Source organism: Ambystoma mexicanum, chromosome 11 (assembly GCF_040938575.1).
Source record: "Ambystoma mexicanum isolate Mex_15411 chromosome 11, UKY_AmexF1_1, whole genome shotgun sequence".
NCBI lineage: Eukaryota > Metazoa > Chordata > Amphibia > Caudata > Ambystomatidae > Ambystoma > Ambystoma mexicanum.
The window spans coordinates 1,356,939,247-1,356,959,057 of record NC_090934.1 but is presented as its reverse complement, the minus strand read 5'-3'; the positions used below and the strand labels follow the sequence as shown (position 1 = coordinate 1,356,959,057).

At 47.6% G+C, this 19,811-nt stretch overlaps 1 protein-coding gene across 1 annotated transcript in view; it reads right to left on the bottom strand.

Annotated features, from left to right (window-relative positions):
* Positions 1–223: 223 nt before the first annotated feature.
* Positions 224–19,811, bottom strand: part of POLR2M (RNA polymerase II subunit M) — a 70,321-nt gene continuing 50,733 nt past the window's right edge. The window contains exon 4 of the mRNA XM_069624912.1: positions 224–1,208. Within this exon, the coding sequence (XP_069481013.1) occupies positions 1,068–1,208 (141 nt within the window). The 3' untranslated portion in view covers positions 224–1,067. The remainder of the gene's footprint in view (positions 1,209–19,811) is intronic.

Genomic DNA, 19,811 nt, shown 5'->3' with positions numbered 1-19,811 from the left:
ATCCGAATTCAAGTCAAGCAAACAGTCAGAATCTGGCTAGCATGTTAGCATTTCAGATATGGGCGTTCCTCCCCGTCATTGACATACATTATTTCCCTGTATCTTTAAGCACAGAGCAGGTAATGGTCAATGTGTACTCCCATTCTACATTCGTTTTTCTTCATATAGCACATTATACATAATATCGTTTACACGTTACTGTATTCATTAAAAAAAACATAAGTGAAAATATAAATGATCTTTATTAAAATATTAAAGCACAATTGTCTCAGATTAACACATTTCAGTCTGTACAAATATAAACAACCTATTTACACAGAAACCTTTACAATAAGACTTGTTCTTTGTAGGCCTTTGGTGACTGCTTCAAAAAGGATTTTCAAGTTAGCATGGCAGTCATATGTATGATTCAATCAAGTAGATGTACAAAAAGAAAATGACTTACTGCGAGGGGATTCTGCTTTCTCAAAAATAACAATGAAAAAAAGCACCAAAGTTTAAAGCGCTATTGTTGTTAAAAACACTTTCAATGTGTCATCATAATCGGAAACTTAAATCAAAACTGGTGTAATTGAGTATGCCACTCTGCAAACAAACCATGATATTTCTAATAAAGAAAAAACCATGTTCTTTCTTTTGAAACAGATTAACGGAATAGTTAAGTGCTGTGTAGTTTTGATTTCACTCATTAGTAACACATTTTTGTATCATGTTGGCTCCCTTAGTGGGAAGGGAAAGCAAGGCATCTTCGGAATACTAAATTCAATGAGTCTTACTTTGCCGTCTCCTTGCTTCTGGTTTCAACCTCCTGATCGAAACTATGCTTGCCTCAGAAACCCATGTTTTGGTGGCTTGTACAACACATTTTACATTATGAGGGAGCCATAAAAACATCACAGGCACCAGAAGGAAACCTCGGTTATTTAAACTCTGCATCCGGCGCCCCTCCACATAGCAGTAAGATTCATAATGCAGCGCGGCATCATCAGTGACATTACGAAGCAGGAGATCACAAAATGCCAACATTTTGATCATGTGTGGTACATGAACAAATGCAGTCCTTATTTTCAGAGTTCATCTTCTGAGTAATAGTCATCATCCCGCACTTCTCTATATTTCATGGAGGCCCCATCATCTGGATTATACTTCACCATTTTTATATTCAGTCTTTCTGCAAGCTTTTGGGCTGCGAGCTTGGCTTGCATTTCCTAAAGAAAGAGAAAATAATTTAATGCAGCTATAGGTCACAGACAATACATTTATTCTCCACCTAAAGGACCATTCACTAAAAAAAAGATGCATTGCTGCTCACAAGGTATCAAAAAAGAATGTTTCATCAATGTAATCCGGTTTGCATGTTCGAGTTTAGTTTGTGAAAAATGCAGTAACCAGGCTAAAATGTCAACGTTCTGCCATGAAGGCAGCCGGTTGCATCCAGCAGCTCACAAACGTCATAGGGTCAGCCCTCTAGTACCACCCCTTTTCCCAGCCTACATTGAACCAAATTGCTACCAGTCGTGCACAAAAACATTTGTATCTTTCCTTCCATCGCTTTCTGCCTCAGCTCCTCGCCAGCACAAAGTCCTGTGTGAGATTACCATTGGTTACCAGCTCATCCAATCTATCAGAAATTGACCAACAATCAGAGATATCTCACCACATAAGTCAAGGGTGTGATGTGCAGTGGTTGTGGTGTCACTTTTCAGGGTCAGAGGATCTTCGCACCCATGTCCCAGAAGAGATGGGTGGAGCTTGGGCAATGGAAAACGATTTCCATAGACGGACTGGTATGCAGGAGGTGCAGGGGTGGACTAATGCATTCAGAGGTTTGGAGTGTATCATGAACCAGAAACACCGACTGCTGCACAGCACAATGTAGGTTAGGCACAAAGTGGATGTGGGCCATAGGGAAGAAGTGTGCCAGCAGTGAAAGCTTCATAAGCAAAAACACCAGAGTAACACAGTTATAAGGGGGTATTCTCTGGAAATCAACTGCAAGCAATTTAGGGTTAAGAAAAAGACAAGCAGAAGAGTAGAGCAGGTGCTGAAATGGAAGCAGAAGGAAAATGTAAAGTGACCAATAAGAAAGGAAAGAAAGTAAATAGATGGAAGTCAGTGGGTGTGCAAAAGAAGGGAAGGATTCAGTGAAAGATAAATAAAAACAAAAGTCAAGCAATGATGAACAAGAGAAAATCACCAACCAAATGAAGGACTGCGGGGGACAACAAAGGAAAATGGAAAAGGAAAGGTAGTAGGACGGAAGTGACCGTTTCTTTTGCCACGTTCCATCTATGGGAGACGCTTTCTTTTTGCTGTTTCGACGGCTGACATGACTTTTCTGGAACCAAGTAAAGCCTTCTGCTGTACTTCCCTGGTCCTTTTGCCCATTCTTTAGGGGAAAATGATCAGTCCATAAGACTATCAGTCCAGAGAAACGTTGTCTTAGTGAATTTCCTGTATTGTTACAATTGCACACATCACCCTAAAGTGAAGTGTGCTTATGATACTATGCATCCTAATATCTTTTTCTGCAATTGCTTTTTGATAACATTTACAATAGTTACATTTACAATGTGCCTAGGATGAGCTGGTGCAGAATTTACTCGTGCACTTTTGCATTTAACACAAATAGCTACTAAAGATGGCTAGTACCCTGTCCCCGTATCGAGCATTGAAAGATAATTGATTGGTGAAGAGATATGGATTGCGTGACACGCGATTGCCCATGATATTCCAGACCGGACGCCAGGATCATACCGCAATGAATTAAAAAAACCAATGCAGGACGGGAGGCTGTTTTTACAGCCGCATTCTGGTTCCCACATTGAGCTCTAAATTGGAATGGACACCAGGTAACTTAATAAGGAGCTGTAGTACCCGGGTTTACGGTCACATGTCCTAGGATACATGCCATTTAATGGATACGTTAATTGAGTAGGAGACTTGAACTTTATTTAATTTGACTTGGTTCACAGTCAAGAACAGATAGGAGAGGTGCGGACTGGGGAACTGTGAGGTTGAGAGCACTTCTATTCATGACCATCAACCCCATTGAAGTAGGTGATTTTGAATTACAGATTGTGATTTAGAACAAATACACACACACACACAAATCATATTTTACAGCTTTTGGAACTGGTGATTTTCCATTGAGGGTTGATGAACAGATCTGGGATTACCAGACAGGTTAGTGCATGAGTATTGAGCACTAACTCGACACCAGGGTGACTGTGTAATAAGACATGCATTACTTAACGTAATAGCATTTCTGATGATTGTATCTGCTTAGATTCACATGCTGTGCATGTAGTCCGACATCCAGTGGTAACCACGGGGTATTGCATCTCGTCTTTCGGGGACCGAAAGGGGACGTCGGCATAGGCGTGTCTGTATCACTATCCCTATCGTGACGTGTAGTGTAGTGTACCCAAAATCCCTCACGCGCCGAGGTCCCTCCGATTGTATTTTTTCTGCCATGAGGGAGCCCAAGGCTATTGTGAGTGAGCACATGAAGAAGAGAGAAGTACTAAGACGTCTATGATCCTTCCACCCCGAGCGGGGAGGTAGGGAGGGCGCATGTTAATCTAAGCAGATACAATCATCCGAAGTAAGGCAGGTCTTCTGATGCTTGTGAATCTGCTTAGAATCACATGCTGTGCATAGACTAGTGAGCAGTACCCGGAGTTGGAGGTGGGTTGTGAGAAGGAACAGTAGAGAAAAGTTGTCTTAGTAAATGGACTTGAGGGGAACATTTGCAATGAATGCTATGGATGCCCCAGTGCTCGAGTAGAGTGTGCATTAGGCTTTAAGGGCAATTCTCTCTTAGCAGAGTGTAACAGTGTGATGAATTTGACAATCCACCTTGAGATAGCTGACTTAGACAGGATCTCCTTCTCTACCAGCTGCCACTGAAACTAAATATTGGTTTGTTTTCCTCAGTGGTTTAGTTGTTTCCAGGTAGAACATGACTGCCCTGCGCACATCTAGTGTGTGTACGCTTCTTTCGGCCATGTTAGTGGGGTTCTGGAAAAAGGTAGGTAGTTCAATCGACTGGTTCACATGGAACTTCGATATGAATTTAGGCGCAAATCTGGGGTGCGTGCGTAGAACTACCTTATCCCTGTGGACTGTAACAAAGGAGTCTAGAACAGAAAGTGCCTGTAGTTCGCTAACCCTTCTGATAGAAGTGATAGCCACTAGAAAGGCCGTCTTATAAGTCAGGTCTTTTAGACTTGCTTTATGCATAGGCTCAAAGGGAGCTCCCATGAGCCTGGTCAAAACCACATTTAGGTCCCACCCAGGAGCTGGGTGAGAAATGGGAGATTAAATCCTTTTAACCCCTTCCATAAAAGCTTTAATTACCGGCATTTTCACGACACCTTTTGTTGTGATGTGGTGTAGGCTGACCATGCAGCCAGGTGAACCTTTAGGGAATTGAAGACCAACCCAGTGTCCAACAGATGGGTTAGGTACAACACAATGTGTGTGGCTGAACAATCGATGGGATGGACACTTTTGGAATTAAACCAAAAGGACAAAACGTTTCCATTTGCTGGCATAGCAATAATGTGTGTTCGGTTTCCTAGCTTCCCTGGGTATGTCCATGAACCTCTGAGGGAGCTGTAGGTGTAAAAAAAACTATCAGGAACCAAGCTGCTAAATTCAGAGTTTGTGGGCAAGGGTGTAGGGCCCCCCCCCCCCTGTCCTGAGACAACATGCTGTATGGGCAGGGTAGTTTCAGCAGTGGTGGGGAAAGGGACATTTCCATCAGGTGAGCAAACCAGGGTTGGCAGGCCCACATGGGGGCCACCAGTATCATGGTAACTGGTTCCTGGTGCATCTTGTTGAGAAGGGGAGGCGGAGGGGCAGGGGGGAGTTTGGGGAGAGGGAGCGTAGACAAATTTCCCTGACCAGAACCGTTCCCCTTGGAGCGGTTCTGGGGGTACCTGGAGGCGTAGTCTTGGCAGTGGGCGTTCTCCTGAGTTGCGAACAAGTCGATCTCTGGGAAGCCCCAATCTGCAAAGACGTTGGCTACAATGTCTTCGTGTAGACGCCATTCGTATTCTTCGGGAAGAGGAAAATCTCTGCTGAGTACGTCTGCCAGAAGATAACAAAAACAACATCTGTTCGAGAGCCCATTTCCAAATGTTTTGGGACAGCTTGGACAGCCCTGGAGAGCGAGTGCCCCAGTTTGTTCAGGTAATACATTGCTGTAATGCTGTCTGTTAGAACCAGCACTGTTTTCCCTTGTAGTTGAACCTGAAAGGCCTTCAATGCCTTGAACAGCGCTAATAGCTCCAGTAAATTTATATGGTGGGATGCTACCTGAGGGGACCACACTCCATGTGCTGTCTGGTGAAGCAGGTGAGGGCCCCCCCCCCCCCACCCCGTGAGAGACGAGTCTGTCGTGAGAGTGGCTTCCACTGCAGGGGTGGTGAAGGTCATCCCCTTCAAGAGGTTTTCTCTTGACCACCACTGCAGAGAGAGAGAGAATGAGGGCTGGTGAGACAACTACCAGATCTTTCCATTGTCCGTTGGCCTGACATCACTGGCTGTTGAACCACTCTTGCATGGGACGCATGCGCAGCTGCGCGTGGGGCAGTATATGCACGACGCCATCATTCCTAGCAAGCGCATGACTTTGCGCATCATCCCCTCCCGACTGGCTACATATTGAGGAATCCGAAATAGCATGTTCTGAACCCTTTCATTGGAGGGGAAGACAAGCCAGTCTTTCGTTCGAATTAGAGCTCCCAGAAATTGTTTTGTTTGACTGGGCACTAGACTGGATTTCTTTTCGTTGATTGAGACTTCCAGACTGAAAAGAAGATCTACTGTTTTTTGGATATTCAAAAGACATGTGTTGTAAGAGTCCCCTGTGATGAGCCAGTCGTCGAGGTAAGGGTAAACTGGGACGGATAGTCTGCGCAGGTGTGCTGCAGCCACTGCCACGACTTTGGGAAACACCCTTGGCGCCGAGGCGATGCCAAAGGGGAATACCTTGAATTGGCAATGCCTGTCCTCTATCATGAAACTTAAATATTTCCTGTGCACTGGCAACATTGAAATATGAAAGCACGCATCTTTCATGCCCAATGTTGCCATGGAGTCCCCTTGTTTCAGCAATGGGATCACTTCCTGAAGTGTTAGCATGCACAACTTTTGGGGTTTTATGAACTTGTTTGCTGGGCGCAGGTCTAGAACAGGGCGCATGGTGAGGCCTTTTTTGGGTACAAGGAAGTACACTGAATAGATACCCTTGTTTACCTGAAGAATAGGGACGGCTTCTATGGCGTCCTTTCCCAGCAGTGCTTCCACATCTTGCTTCAGGATCTCCAGATGGTCCGGTGAAAGGCGCTGTGAGCGTGGCGGTCTGAACTGTGGAGGTCGGGCAAATTCCATGCAGTACCCCTGGGCAACCGTCTTTAAGACTCAATGGTGTGAAGTTATCTCCTCCCATGCCGTAAGGAAAGATGTTAATCGCCCCGCCCGGGGTGGCATGGGAGGGGACCTGGTGGTCATTTTTGACCAGAGGCTGCGGCTCCTCTGGGATTGGGGTCTCTACCTCTGCCTTATCGCTGACCCCTAGAAGGGTAGTAAGCGGGCTTCCTGACATTTGTCCTGTGTTGAAACTTCCCGTGCCATAGTTGTTTTGGCCTGCACAGGACTGCCCTCGAAAGGACCGCCGAGAGTTGTTACCTCTCTGGGGGGGGGGGGGGGGGGGTCTTTGTGTGATCTGTTGCAGAGACTTAAGAGTCTCATGCTCCTTCTTGGCTGTTTCCAAGGCCTCATCAACCGCTTTCCCGAAGAGGTTAGCTTCTTCAATAAGCATATTGATGAGACGCTCGAGTTTCGGAATTAAACCCAGAAGTACGCAGCCAAGCGTGTCTTTTTAGTAGGGTCCCTTGGGCAAGAGACCTGCCTGCTGTTTCAGTCTTGTCCAGGGTGTTTTTGATCACATTCTGGTTCACTTGTCTTCCCTAGACTACGATAGCGAGAAGCTTGGATTTGACGGGTTCTGGAACCTCTTTGGACGCCTTCCTGCAGCAGGTTCCACTGAGCGTCAGCATAGCTTGCCAATAGCGTGGTATTATTTGCTATCTGCGTAGTGTATGCAGCCGCCGAGGTGTCTCGTTTGCCTAGGGCATATGGTTTTGTGGACTCCTTTTCCAGAGGTGGCTCCCCTGTGGCAAGGGGTACCCCTGCCCTTTTTCGGGTGGTAGTTACTATCAGCGAGTCGGGGATGGCGTGCCCTTTAATGTATAAAGGGTCGGAAGGAAACGGCCAAAATAGTTTTTCGACTCTCGGGTTCACTGCTTGGCTTTGAGCTGGTGATATCAAGGGAGGGGCCAACCTTGTCTTGGAGTTAAGGAGGGGAATTGCCTGGCTAGATGGAAGTTTTTCCTTAAGGAGATTTTCTACAAAATCCTGCTCAGGCACTGCCTCTTGAGTAGATATCTGAAAATGTTCAGCTGCCTTTTTTTTAACATCGAGTTGAAGACCATTCGGTCATCTACAGGGGAGGCCTGACGAGCAGGAGTGGAGTCTAAACACAATACATCTGTGTCCTCAACTTGAAGTGGAAGTGTCCATGGGTCTGTACCCTCCTGTTGGATTTCTTCCCAATTGTCTGTGGTATCCTGCTGTTCTTCATAAGCTTGTAGAAAAGAAGCTTCTTCAGTGTAAATGTCCCCATAGGTGTCCTAAGTGGACAATGTCTTCAGGTTGGTCTAGGACAGACGGCTGCTCCTCTTGATAATGAGAAGAAAATTGATGGATAGGCTCTCCACAAGACCTTTTTGGAGATGGTCAGAAAAACGGATAATTCTTTCCAGCCGGTCCATGCACCCCTCAAATTTCTCTCTAGTCCATTTAGAGGACCCAGACGGCCCTATGGGAGGAAAGTGTCGTCTTCCACCCTATGGCGTCGAAAAGATGGTCTTAGGATGTCTGAAAGAGGTTCTTGGCTATCCTCATAAGTATCGTGAGAATCGGGGCCTAAATCCGCATCCGAAATTTTTTTCGGCGGCTTGCCCCATGTTTTTAGGTGGAACCGGGGTAGAACCCACCGCCGCCATAATCCTCTCGATGCTGTCTTCCATAATCGCCGAATCAGCATGTGATAATTCCGATGGTCTATCAGGGGGTATAGTACCTTCTGTGGCGTAAGAGGGCCTAGCGGTTGGTTTTTCGACTAGAGGTCTAGTCGTAGTTTTCGGGCCTACCGCGGCCTTCGGGACCATCAGATTTCCGTGCTTCAACGTGTGAATTTTTTGGAGTAGCGCCCTTATTGATTTAGATTGCCCCTTCGCAACACGCTATTGCGGATTCGGGGGAAGGCTTTGCATCTGCGCGATCCGAGGAACCCGTCGAAAGTTGGTGGTCCTGCTGCCGCTTTCACCTTTTTCGACGAAGATGTCAAAACTGGTGTAGGGTTTGTATGCTTAGTGTGATGTGTTGGTACACCCCAGTCACCGGGTGTTTTCCCTGCAGCGAGACCAGAGTCAGGCCTTAAAGGGTCGGGGACGGGCGTGGCCGACCTAAAGTGTCCGCCTCGAGGTCTATCACATCCACAACGGATATTTGGTCATCTGAGGTGCCCCTGTCACTCTCAGCGTGTGTGGCTCCACCCGCGACATACCGTACGCGGCCCACCGCTTTACCGGCGCTCCTTAAGGGTCTTGGGCCGAAGGAGTTTGCAAGCCGCACAACGCTTTTCGTCGTGCTTTGCATGTCCTGTTTTCGTCCTTCCAAGGATATCTAACCCTACACTTAGGGCAGAAATTAAAAAGGAGTCCTTTCCATAGCAAAAGCGAACGATGACCAGACCGAAAGAGTAAAGAGGGGAAAGGAAGAAAGACATACCAAAAATATGGCCACGCCAAGGCCACTCCCCAGAGGGCCCGACCAGGTGGAAAGTCCGGCCGCCGGATCTTGGGTGCCAAAATCCACCGCCGTAGACGAATCCCCCGAAGTCTTTGTCGAAGGTGTTCTTGTGACCAAAGTGACTTAACGGGGAATAACCAACAGGTCGGAACAAGAAACAATGTCTCTTCTGAAAGAGCTCTGCTATAGGGGGACCAGTTATCGAGGCGGAAAAAAACAATCTGAGGGACCTCGGCGAGTGAGGTATTTTGGGTACACTACTCGTCACAATAGGGATAGTGTTACAGACAAGCCTATGCCGACGTCCCCTTTCGGTCCCCGAAAGACAAGATGCAGTACTCTGCGGTTACCACTGGATGTCGGACTACATGCACAGCATGTGATTCTAAGCAGATTAACAAGCATCAGAAACATACAGACATTTTCCTTTTATTCCCTGTAAAGCTCACAACATTTGATAGCTGTTACACCTGAAGAACATGTCCCGAAATACGTAGTGTGGGGTCTACAGCAAGCATCACATTAGGAATACTTTTGATGTAGCAAGGCTTGGATAAGACACAGAACTGTGATTCATATGAAAACATGTATATAATCTTTATCAATGAATATTGAGACTAATCTGATTAACATGAATGCCTGACAAAACTCTTCCATTGAATGAATTGAGGAGAACAACACTTTTTTTCGTTAATCTTTTTGTGAAGAATTATTCAGCAAATTGGATACAGAACTTGTATTCACCTTAGATGTATGAATAATTCGAACAAATATAAATAGCGGAAGAGGTTTCTTGGTGCCTCGTGAAGAGTGACTGGGTCATTCATCAGCCTGACTGATGAATTGTGTTGGCATTTTACGTTTTCCCTTTGTGGCTAGGGTTGGGTCCGGAGGACCTGAAGTATAGTTACTTTGTTACTTCATTTATAAATCGTTTTCTGAAAGAATGAATATTAGTAGTGCAATGTTAGGCAAAGTTTGTATGCAGTACCCTTTGGGACCACTACACACAACTATGACTACAGGTGCAAGCAAAACCAACCTTTGGTACAAGTCTGTACAGCCAGGCTTATCTCAAGAGGGAATGTGAGCTGTAATGATGTTAGACAGAGGTCTACACTCACAAGTGTTCAAATAAACTCGTATACTCAAGGTTCCATTGTTAAATAATTTATTTAACTGTCCATTATAAAAAAACATTCATAAGGAGTCAATATAATCACACACAAATCTATTTCCCTACTGTACACTCTAAGTTTCTGAGGCATTCAGAATACATCGAAGGATGAGCAAAAAGGCATAGGTTATCAGAACATAAAATACAGTTATTTCTTAGGCAGTGCAGATATTTTGAGTTCACCAGAAGAGTCAATTCAATGGGCTAAAGTATTGCATAGGATAAAGCAGTTCCGTAGATAAACGGAAAAGTCTCTGCAAAAGTTCTTAGGAATAGTTTGTAGCAAGAAGGGTCACAAGCTGATTAGGCCTGTGAGTTGGGAAAGTTTCAAGCACTTTCACCATGAGTGGCAAGTACTCAGTCTGGTTTTACAGTACATTTACAAATGAAGAAAGAGATGCAGCTAGGGACTTCTGTTCCTGGGAGTTCCGGCACATCTCGCTGTTGCTGGGCCTCAGTCGTGGGGACAAGAGGGAGGACATCGGGGGGACTCTTGCACCGGGACTGATCAAAAAGCTGGCAACTGGCAAATCTTCAATTCCGGTAGCTGCAGTCAAGCCCACAAGCTGGTGTCCCTCTCCCTGGTTATTCAGTTTCCTGCAGCACTCTGAGGAAAATACAACCAGCTCTGAGAATGGTATCCAGTTGGCGTAGTGTCGAGTTGATTGGTCCCACCAACTCAAAAGGGAGAAGTCATCCTTGCAGGGCTTCTCTGTCGAGATTAACTTATTTATTTTATTTATTTGAATTTGTATAGCGCACAGCGGCCCAGAGGCATCATGGCGCTGTTACAGAAGGTTTTGCTTAATACATACATGCGCGAGTCAAGGCGCAGTACAAAAAAGGAACAGAGTACATTATATACAGAGAGGGAAGATGTGCATGTTATTTGTCAGGAATTACAATTCATGTGGCAGTGACAACATCTGTAAACTCGGACCTGCTGCCGGGTTTCACCAGGCAAACCAACGGTCCAGGAGTTGCAGCAGCTGTCCTCTTCAAGTCCGTCTTCGGTTCTTTCATTCCAGTGGTCGACTGCCTTCCAAGCCAAGAGACTCCTTTTATTCAGTTCTCTCCCATTCATTCCAGCCTAGCTGTCACTCACCCAGCAGAGTGGCTGTCCTTGCCAGACAGTCAGCCAGCCAATCATTACAGAGTGCATTTGGGTCTCCTAGGAGACTAAGCACATGGGGTTTCAGGCACCTCCCTCACTTCCTGCCCACCCCAGACACTCAGGCGCCAGAAGCAGTCTTCAGTCCTGAAGCCCGCCAAAGGCGAATGAACAAAGGAAACAAACTAGGTTTGACGCACAGAGCAAAACTCTAGAAGGACCTTTCCACAAAGAAATGGAGAAAAAAGAAGACCGGGACAAAGGGGGCTCAGACGCCATCTTGAAAAACATGGCTCCCACGATTTAACACTACCGGTGTTCACGGTCAGGAAAAATCATGGGTAGTTCATTGTAAAACCACTGCCACCAGCCAATTCGAGAGGAAAGGCTAGCATTTGACTGCTACATGAGTATCTAGACACAGGGGATACTAAGTAACCCTTCCAGCACTCTATTGTAAGACAGGGTGTGCTGGGTCTAGGAATTGAAAAAAGACTAGTAAAGTCGATTTAACTTTACTTACTCTGTGAAACAGTAGTTTATCTCAGAGAAGGCATTTAAACCTTGGGAAAGCCTGAAAAGGTTTCCCTGTGCCACTACACTGGGGGTGCTGTGAGACACAAACGAAAAGATGATGCCTATGGAGTTTTCTAAAACTCCATAATCAAATGAAATAAACACAGAAAACAAACAGAATGAAAATATTCAAAGTCCCAAAGTTTAGCAAAAGAGCTGGAGGGCTCGGTGGGAGGAATTGGCACATTTTGAAAATTCTCCCCAACATGCACCCTAGTCAAACCCCTACATATAGCACCCTAAGCTAGCCATTTTGGGAGGGGGGCTTTCTTTCGCCTTTACTGGTCCATAGCTGCCATGTATGGGAAACCCTTTACCAAGGAAAGCTGCTGTTTTCTGGGTTTGTGTGCATGCCCGGATGTGGGACCTGGGACTGTCTTGTCCAAGTAAACATCCAAGTGCCTGAATGTCTGTTGCTGGGCAGATGTAGCCTATAATGGGGTGTGTGCCCTAGCGACCCAGCTTGAAGCCTTCATTGGTTTTTTTGTGCTGTCTGACTTTCCAGGTGCTGGCACCTACCGACAACAAGATAAGGTGTGAAAAACTTGCAGGTCAATGAACTGGAGTCCTGCGTCACCAAAAACAGGCTGGACACTGGATGCTCCGTCTCTCTCTCACCAAGTTGCTCATGGCTCATAATAAAAAGCACCCATATCAGTGAGCTAAAGTACCAGCCACGCTGTTCGAATTTGAGCTCTCAAGATGTGCTATATCAGGTGTGCAAAGCCTCTGTTGCCCTAAAGCAAATGTTCCTGGAGAGCCTAGCAGCAGTTGGTAAATAGAAGTGGGGAGGGATCTGGGTATGTTGTAGAGTGCGGTTAGTAAAGATGATGACAATCTAGAAAGGAAGGCCAAGGAGAAGGTACTAGAAGTAGCCAAATTTGCTGAGCAAGTGGGGGGGGGATCTAGTAGTGAGCAAGAAAATGAAATTGTGTTAATGTGTAGAATCATTCACCCCTCCTGCAACGAAGAAGCATCACATCTAACCGGCCTCCTCCTTTGCTACCGGCGTAGCGCGGGACTTCTTGACTGACTATTCTGCAGTCACTTTACTATTTATGCCCTAGAGCGCTCTACATGGCCATACTATTCAGGCATATTTAATAAGGCACCCTGCTGTCTGTGGGGCATTCTTACATCAGTGGCTGCACCAGTCTGATTGCTGGTCCAGACAGGCTCTGTTGTCCCTGCAAATCCCTTGCTACTTGAAAAGATGGCCGCCACGTTTGCCGTGTCGGTGAGTGTCTCCTCACTGCATCCGCCTTCCTGTCCTTTGGCCGGCCCACCTTTTTCTAGCACCAACAACGAGCGCCGGCAGACGGTAGCCGGCCCACCTCCAAAGGCCCCCCCTAAGGCCCCTGTCTGCTATCAGGACGGCCTAGCCTACTCCACCCGCCACCTCCTGCTCCCTCCCCCCTCGGTCCCCCGCACTCTCCATCTGCTGACCGTAAAAGCAAACCGTTTCCCACTATCCTCAATGTGTGCTGAACATTTTCGTGACATTCCTCCTCCGGTGGGTTAGTCGCATCACCACCTCTCTACCCTCGGTCTTTCCCTCAATCATTCCGTCTGCACTGCATCTCCATCTGCTTTAAATCCTAGCTGTGCCCAGTGACCACTGTTTTACCTGCCCACTTTATATTTCAAATTTAGCTGTGCCCAGTGACCACTGTGTTTTACCTTTCTGCCTTTCCCCATCCAGTTCCATCTCATCTGCTTGCATCCCCCTCCCCTCCACCGATACAGGGTGCTCTCCGTCTCCCCCATCTTCTCCAACTGCTTCCTTATCAACTATCCTGCTCTCCTCACTTAGTCTGGTAGGAAGAAGCTTAAAAGGATACCCTGGTCTCCAACCCGGGTTTACCAATCTCCGATACCTACACCAGCGCTTCCACCAGAGACACACTCACTAACATCCCCTTTGTCGTTCCTTCGCCAGACCTTTGGACTCTTCATATGGTCTCTATGCTCTCACCTTTCTCTTCCTCTCCCATTAATAGTGGGACCTGCTGGGAGGCACTCCTGGATTCCTTCCACCCCTCTAAGGTCATCATTAATGTTTACTGCAATGGCACCATCTTGGTCCAAGGCCTTCAGGCCAATCTCCTCCTCTTTAACAGCTGTTTCCCTTGCCATATCAATTTCCTTTCTGCTCCCGCTATCCCTTCTCTCTATTCTGCGGTGTCCCTGCCCTCACCCTCCGCCACTTCTCCTGCACCCCACTTCTTCTACCTTGGCTACTCTGCCCCCTCCTTTCTCCTCTGCCCTTCCTCAGGCTCCTCCTACAACTCCGCAGGGAGTACCTCAGATGTGTACCCCTCACCGTAAGTCTTTAAAGGTTGGCAACCTTCTCCACCTCGCCACTCTTAACTCTCGCTCAGCTGCCAAACTAACGCTCAACTGGTAGCCACGGGGACGCCACTCACGTTACAACCTCAAACCATTCCCTGGAGTCTGCTCGACTGGAGACTGGGCCTGAAACACAGGATTGGTAGAGTTCTCCCTATTGTCTGTGTGCTTGAACCCCTTCTTCCCCGGGGTCCAACCCATCCCTTTGATCCACAGCTCACCTTGTTTTCTTGGATAGTGTGCTCTCTGTCCTGCTTAAAGCGCAGGGGCGCGTTGATTGATGCAGGCTCGTTGCTGCCTAGTTACTTCACTGGCAAGAGTCTGACAGGTAAGTATAGTGAGTCTTTTGACCAGTTCGATAACTTTGTTCCTTTCCTTCCTTAGATGATGGCTGGCATCCGGGAATGGCGATGTGCTGCTGAGAGGAGTAGCGCTGAAGGTGAGTGAGCGCGATGCGACCCTTTCGTATTTGTATTGAACCGAGTTCTTTTTCTGTGTCTTTTAGGTGCCGCAACATTTTCAGTGTGGATGCTGGTTATGAAGAAGAAATGCGGTGAGTAAGTGCGGTATGCGGCGCCTCTAGATGTTTCCACGCTAACCTGGAGTGTCTTTTCCCTTTTGCAGATGGATGAGAAGTTCCGGAGACAGAGTTCCCCAGAGCGGCTGGGGTTCAGGTAAGCGTTTGAAGCTTGTACAGTCTTTAAAAATAAGCAAAGATTTGATGAATGCTTACTAATACCTTTTTTCTGTTCTTTTCCCTTAGGAAGCGGAGTGCTGGGATGGGAATGACACCACCGAAGATGCCCGCAGAACAGAAGAAGTGATGAATGATGGGCAGAAGCGCTGCAATGTAAGGCTATTCCTAACGTGTTCTTGTAGGAGCTGAGCGAAGAAGAAAGATGCAGGCCTACTGGAGACCGATCCGAACACGGCGAGTGTCACGCTGCAGGTGCAGAAAACACAAAGCATGTTTCTCAGCATGGGCATGGCTTAAATAGTCTGTGGGTATCCCAGGTATCTCTGGGCTGAACCACACCCAAAAGACTAGACTGCACATGCAGTTCTGGGAACCGAAATATGTGGGGGCATCCATCTTGACCCCATCAATGCACTACAAGTCCAATCCCCAATGTTATCCTATGGGAGTGAGCGAGTCTGGTGCCACAAGCGCCAAGTCTGACTCCAAGTGGGTCTTTGGAGGGATGGAGAGGCCCTTGAGGGCCATATAGGTGATTGTGGCCTTGCTCCAGCCTGACATCTTGGAGGGCTGGGGACATGAGGGGCAGGAATCATGACAAACACACTCCTCTGACATCTGCTGTCTCCTTGAAGAGCATGACCTAGATGTACTCGGTCTCACCGAGACATGATTCATGGCTGGCTTTGTTGCGAGTTTTGACACACTCCTCCCTGATGAATATACGATTCTCTCCGTACCCAGAGGAAACCACATCGGTAGGGGTTTTTAGCCCTGATCTTCCCGAGTGGATTCCTGCCTCCATCATTCCCACTCAGTCCTACACCTCCTTTGAATGTCTGATCTGACTTTCCCCCTCTCCTGGCCAACATCTACCAGCCATCTGGTCAGATCACCTCCTTCCTCTCCGAGTGGGCAGACCTCTCCTCCTACTTCCTGGACGCAACCACTCACTGCCTCCTCCTTGGAGACCTCAACATTCACTTGGATGCTTCCTGTCCCTCCTCTCGACTCATTTGTAACCTCTGTGACTCTCTCCCCATTCTTCCCTCTGACCCGACTCCCTCTGCAGGGCACACTCTAGATGTTCTCTTCTTCCCTGACATCCCCCTCTCACCACTCCTCTTTCCAGGAGTGACCCCTTTCTCCTTTCCTCCCATCTTTCCCTCTCCACCCGCAGGCCAAGCCAGCACCAGCACTGCCACCCAACTTCTCAGTCATCCGGCCCATGAAGCTTGTGTCGGCTGTGGCTTTCGCTGCCACTTTCTCTCCCTCTCCTCCACCTCTGGCAGACTCATCCTGACACTGCCCTTTCCAAGCGCCACTCTACTATCACTGACATTCTCGATATTCTGGCCCAGTCACGAGGATCGACCTAAAGCCAAATGCAACTCTTGCACAACTCAGACCTTCACCCTGAAACGCAAGTGTAGGGTTGCCGAGAGTAAATGGTGGGCTTCTTCTGCATCCTCTGACAAATTGGCCTGCAGCCTGCTCCAAAGACATTACCGGCTCTCTGTCCGCACTAAGAAGAGGGCCCACATTCAAGCCTGCATCTCTGTTGCATCGAACAACTCGGCCGAAATCTAAAATCTGCAAGGAGCTGGCCAATCCTGCTGCAGTCTCCACCTCACCTGTCCCCTCCAACATCTATCTCTCTCTCTCTCCCTGTCCCCTCCAATATATATCTCCCCCCCCCACTCCTGCCCACAGCCGCCTTTCCCCCCTCTTTCTCTTCCTTTCCTCCATTATCCCCTGACAAGATTTCTAGACAAGTCCGATCTATGACAGTCTTGTCAAAACAGGTTCTTCCCTGTTCATCAAAAACCAAGAACCATAAGGACACCCTTGCTCCGGCCCTGATCGATTTCTGCAACCATTACTTTGCCACTGGAGGCTTCCCCTCCCTCTGAAGCACCCTCCTCTGCACCCTGTTCTCAAGAAATCCTGAGCCAACCCCTCCCTTCTGGTTAATTACCGCCCAATCTCTATCACCCCTTTCCTTGGCAAACATTTGGAAAAGCTGGCCATCTCCCAGCTTAACCTGCACACGGGATTTGGTTGGCTGCCTTCATGACCATCAGTCTGGCTTCATAGCTGCTAGGAGCACGGAAACTGCTCTCCTGAACATCCGTGAAGACCTGCTCTCCAACCTTGATTCCAACCTCCCCTCTGTCCTCATCCTACTCGATCTATCTTCTGCCTTTGACACGGTCAACCATGCAATCCTGCTCAACAACCTTTGTGATAACCTGGGTATCACCGATCAGGCCCTGGCATCTCTGATGCCTCTGCAAAATCAAACTACCAACAGCACCTCTTCAGGGGTATTCTTCCTTTCCTCTCCTTCCCCCAGAAGCTCACTGTCTCGTCTCCAGAGCGCAGGTTCTCTCCAGACTGGACTACTGCAACAGCCTCTTTCTAAATCTGCCTGCCTCCACTCTCTGCCCTTTGCAACCCATCCAAAACAGGACTGCGAGCCTCGTCCTTGGCCTTAAGCCCAGGAATTGCATCTCTCCTGCCCTGAAATCTGTTTGTTGGCTCACAGTAACTGCAATGATTAAATTCAAGACCCTCTGCATTGTCCATAGTCCTTCGGGGGCCTTGGTCCGCAATACCTTCAACTCTCCCTTCGGAAATACCTTCCTACTCTAGTTCTTCGCTCTTCTACCTCCAACTCCCTCAGGGTCAGTTGCTTCTCCAAGCGACAAGTTGGTGGTAGATCTCTCTTCGGCTGGGGCCTCCCTCGGGAATAGCCTCCTTGCCTCCCTGAAATTTGAGGCAAACCACCTTCGGTACGGAAGCACCTCAAGACTTTCCTCTTTGCTTCTGCCTTCCCTCTTCCCCTCCCCTGCTGATCTGTCTGTTTCTGCCCTGGGCTCCTGGTTACCCTCTGTATTCTGGCCCTGGCCCCTGCTCACCCATCTGCTTACCCCGCACTGCCTCTTGGCAACCTTTGCACTTGGGACTGTATCTGTAACCCTACAGTCCCCTTACAGGCACTTATCAGACACTCATGTCTGCGCTTAAATTATGCACTTTCCACTCGCCGACCTTTGTTATTTTGTTACTTTTAACTCCCGTTTCAGCACTTTCCACTCCTCCCTACCCCCTTGCACTTCCCCTCCCTACCTCTCTCCCGCACTTGCACGTTCTCAATGTGAGCCTAGTTCATTGTTTTTTCCTCCCTTGTACCCCTCCCTTGCTTCGTGGCGCCCTGAAACACTTGTGTATGGGTGCAATATAAATAAACCATTTTATCAGGAGAGGTAGTGGCAGTGATGAATTATTGAAGCATGAGGTTATCAAAAAGAATCGCAAGGTTTCAAGCCTTGGTTGGGCGAATGAGCAAGATGGTGAGGCGGGAAGGAGATGGAAGAGGGAATACATCGCTTTGGAAGGTGGGAGAGAGATTTTTTTAAACATTTATTTTTACTATTTCAGCATTTAACAGTGGAGAGCTATCCAGTGACGGATTGTAGTGAGACGGTTGGTAATGTGTTCCAAGATGGCTGGGATGAAGCAAATAAAGGAGAAAGAGTGGCTTGTAGTCAGCAAAAAGGTGATGGCGAAAGCCAAAAGACGAGAAGTCATCCCAGGGCAGAGGTATAGAGGGTGAAAAGCACGTTTAGGCCAAATTGCTTGCAAAAAAATGTCTGAATGCATGATTTGGCCGATTTACGGGCGTTCGAAAATTCTGGACGGCCGAAAGGTTCGACCAGATCACACATTCAGTGCTGAGGGCTGCGAGGGTGTCCCCCACACCCTTGCTCACTAGATTGTGAGTGGGGGTGTCCCCTGCAGCCATCCAAAAAATAAAAAAATAAAAAATAAAAAAGGGGATGCGGGGGTGTCCCCCGCAACCCCCGCTCACTATACTGTGAGCGGGGGTATCCCCTGCAGCTGTTATGCAGTGACAGGGAAAAAAAAAAAAAAATAAAGATTAAAAAAAGGACCCTGCGGCGCCCGTTTTCTTTCACTTTTGTGATCAGCAACAGGCGTTGCAGGGACACTGCGCATCGGAATTAAATGTAAGTAGGGGGGGGTGGGTGTATGTGTGGCCGGGGGAAATAGGCCAAGTTTCAAATGTTCAGGGGAGAAAAGACCAAAGGTTATTTAGAAAAAATAACCTTCAGTCATTTCTCCTTCAAACATTTTTACCTCGGTCATTCAACCCCAAATCGAAAAGCAGAGGTCCAAGCACTGATCCTAAGGGGACGCAGGCATAGAGAAGGGTTGGGTGTGGGGTTTAGTAAAGGGAGCGACATTGCAGGTAGGAGTCAATCCCGATGACAGATTTGCAAAAAGCAAAAAAGGTCCTAAAAGGGAGGAGGAAAGCGGAGTGAGCAACAGTTTAAAAAGTGGCAGAGCGGTCCAAAAATGATAAGTATAGAAGAGAGTGGTGAGCATCAGGGAGAAAGTTGGAGACATGCATGAGCGCAGTCTAGGTAGAGCGTTTACCTTGGAAGCAAGATTGAATTGACTACCCAAAGCCATTGTCCTCAAAGAACCGGTAGGGAGGGAAGTTCAACCAAGATATTTGAATTAGCAGAGGGTTTCTTCAAAAGGGGTAGGCCAGTTACGGATTTGAAGAAGGCAGGGAACAGTATAGCAGGGCGAGAGGTTAGGGAGCTCACAGGCACATGGGAGGGTGATTGAGACCCTGACCTTGAGCATTTGAGGAGCAAACGGGTAAATAGGAGCACAAGATTAGTTGCTGTTCTGAAGGATGGGTAGACGAAGTGGTCAATTGTAGAATGGTATAGCGTGGAGGACAGGAGGAGGGTGGCAGATGAAGAAAGAACAGGGCTGGAGTCATGAGTTTTAATCATTAGCAGATATTTGCGGCTGATGCGCTACAAGGGAGGATAATGATAGGATTAGGCATTTAGAACATGCTTATACACAAGTGTTTCAAGGCACGACGAGGCAAGGGAGGCAAACAGATGGAAGCCAGGTGACATTGAGATTGCGCAAGTGCAGGGGAAGGGTGGGGGAAGGGGAGAAACGCAGTA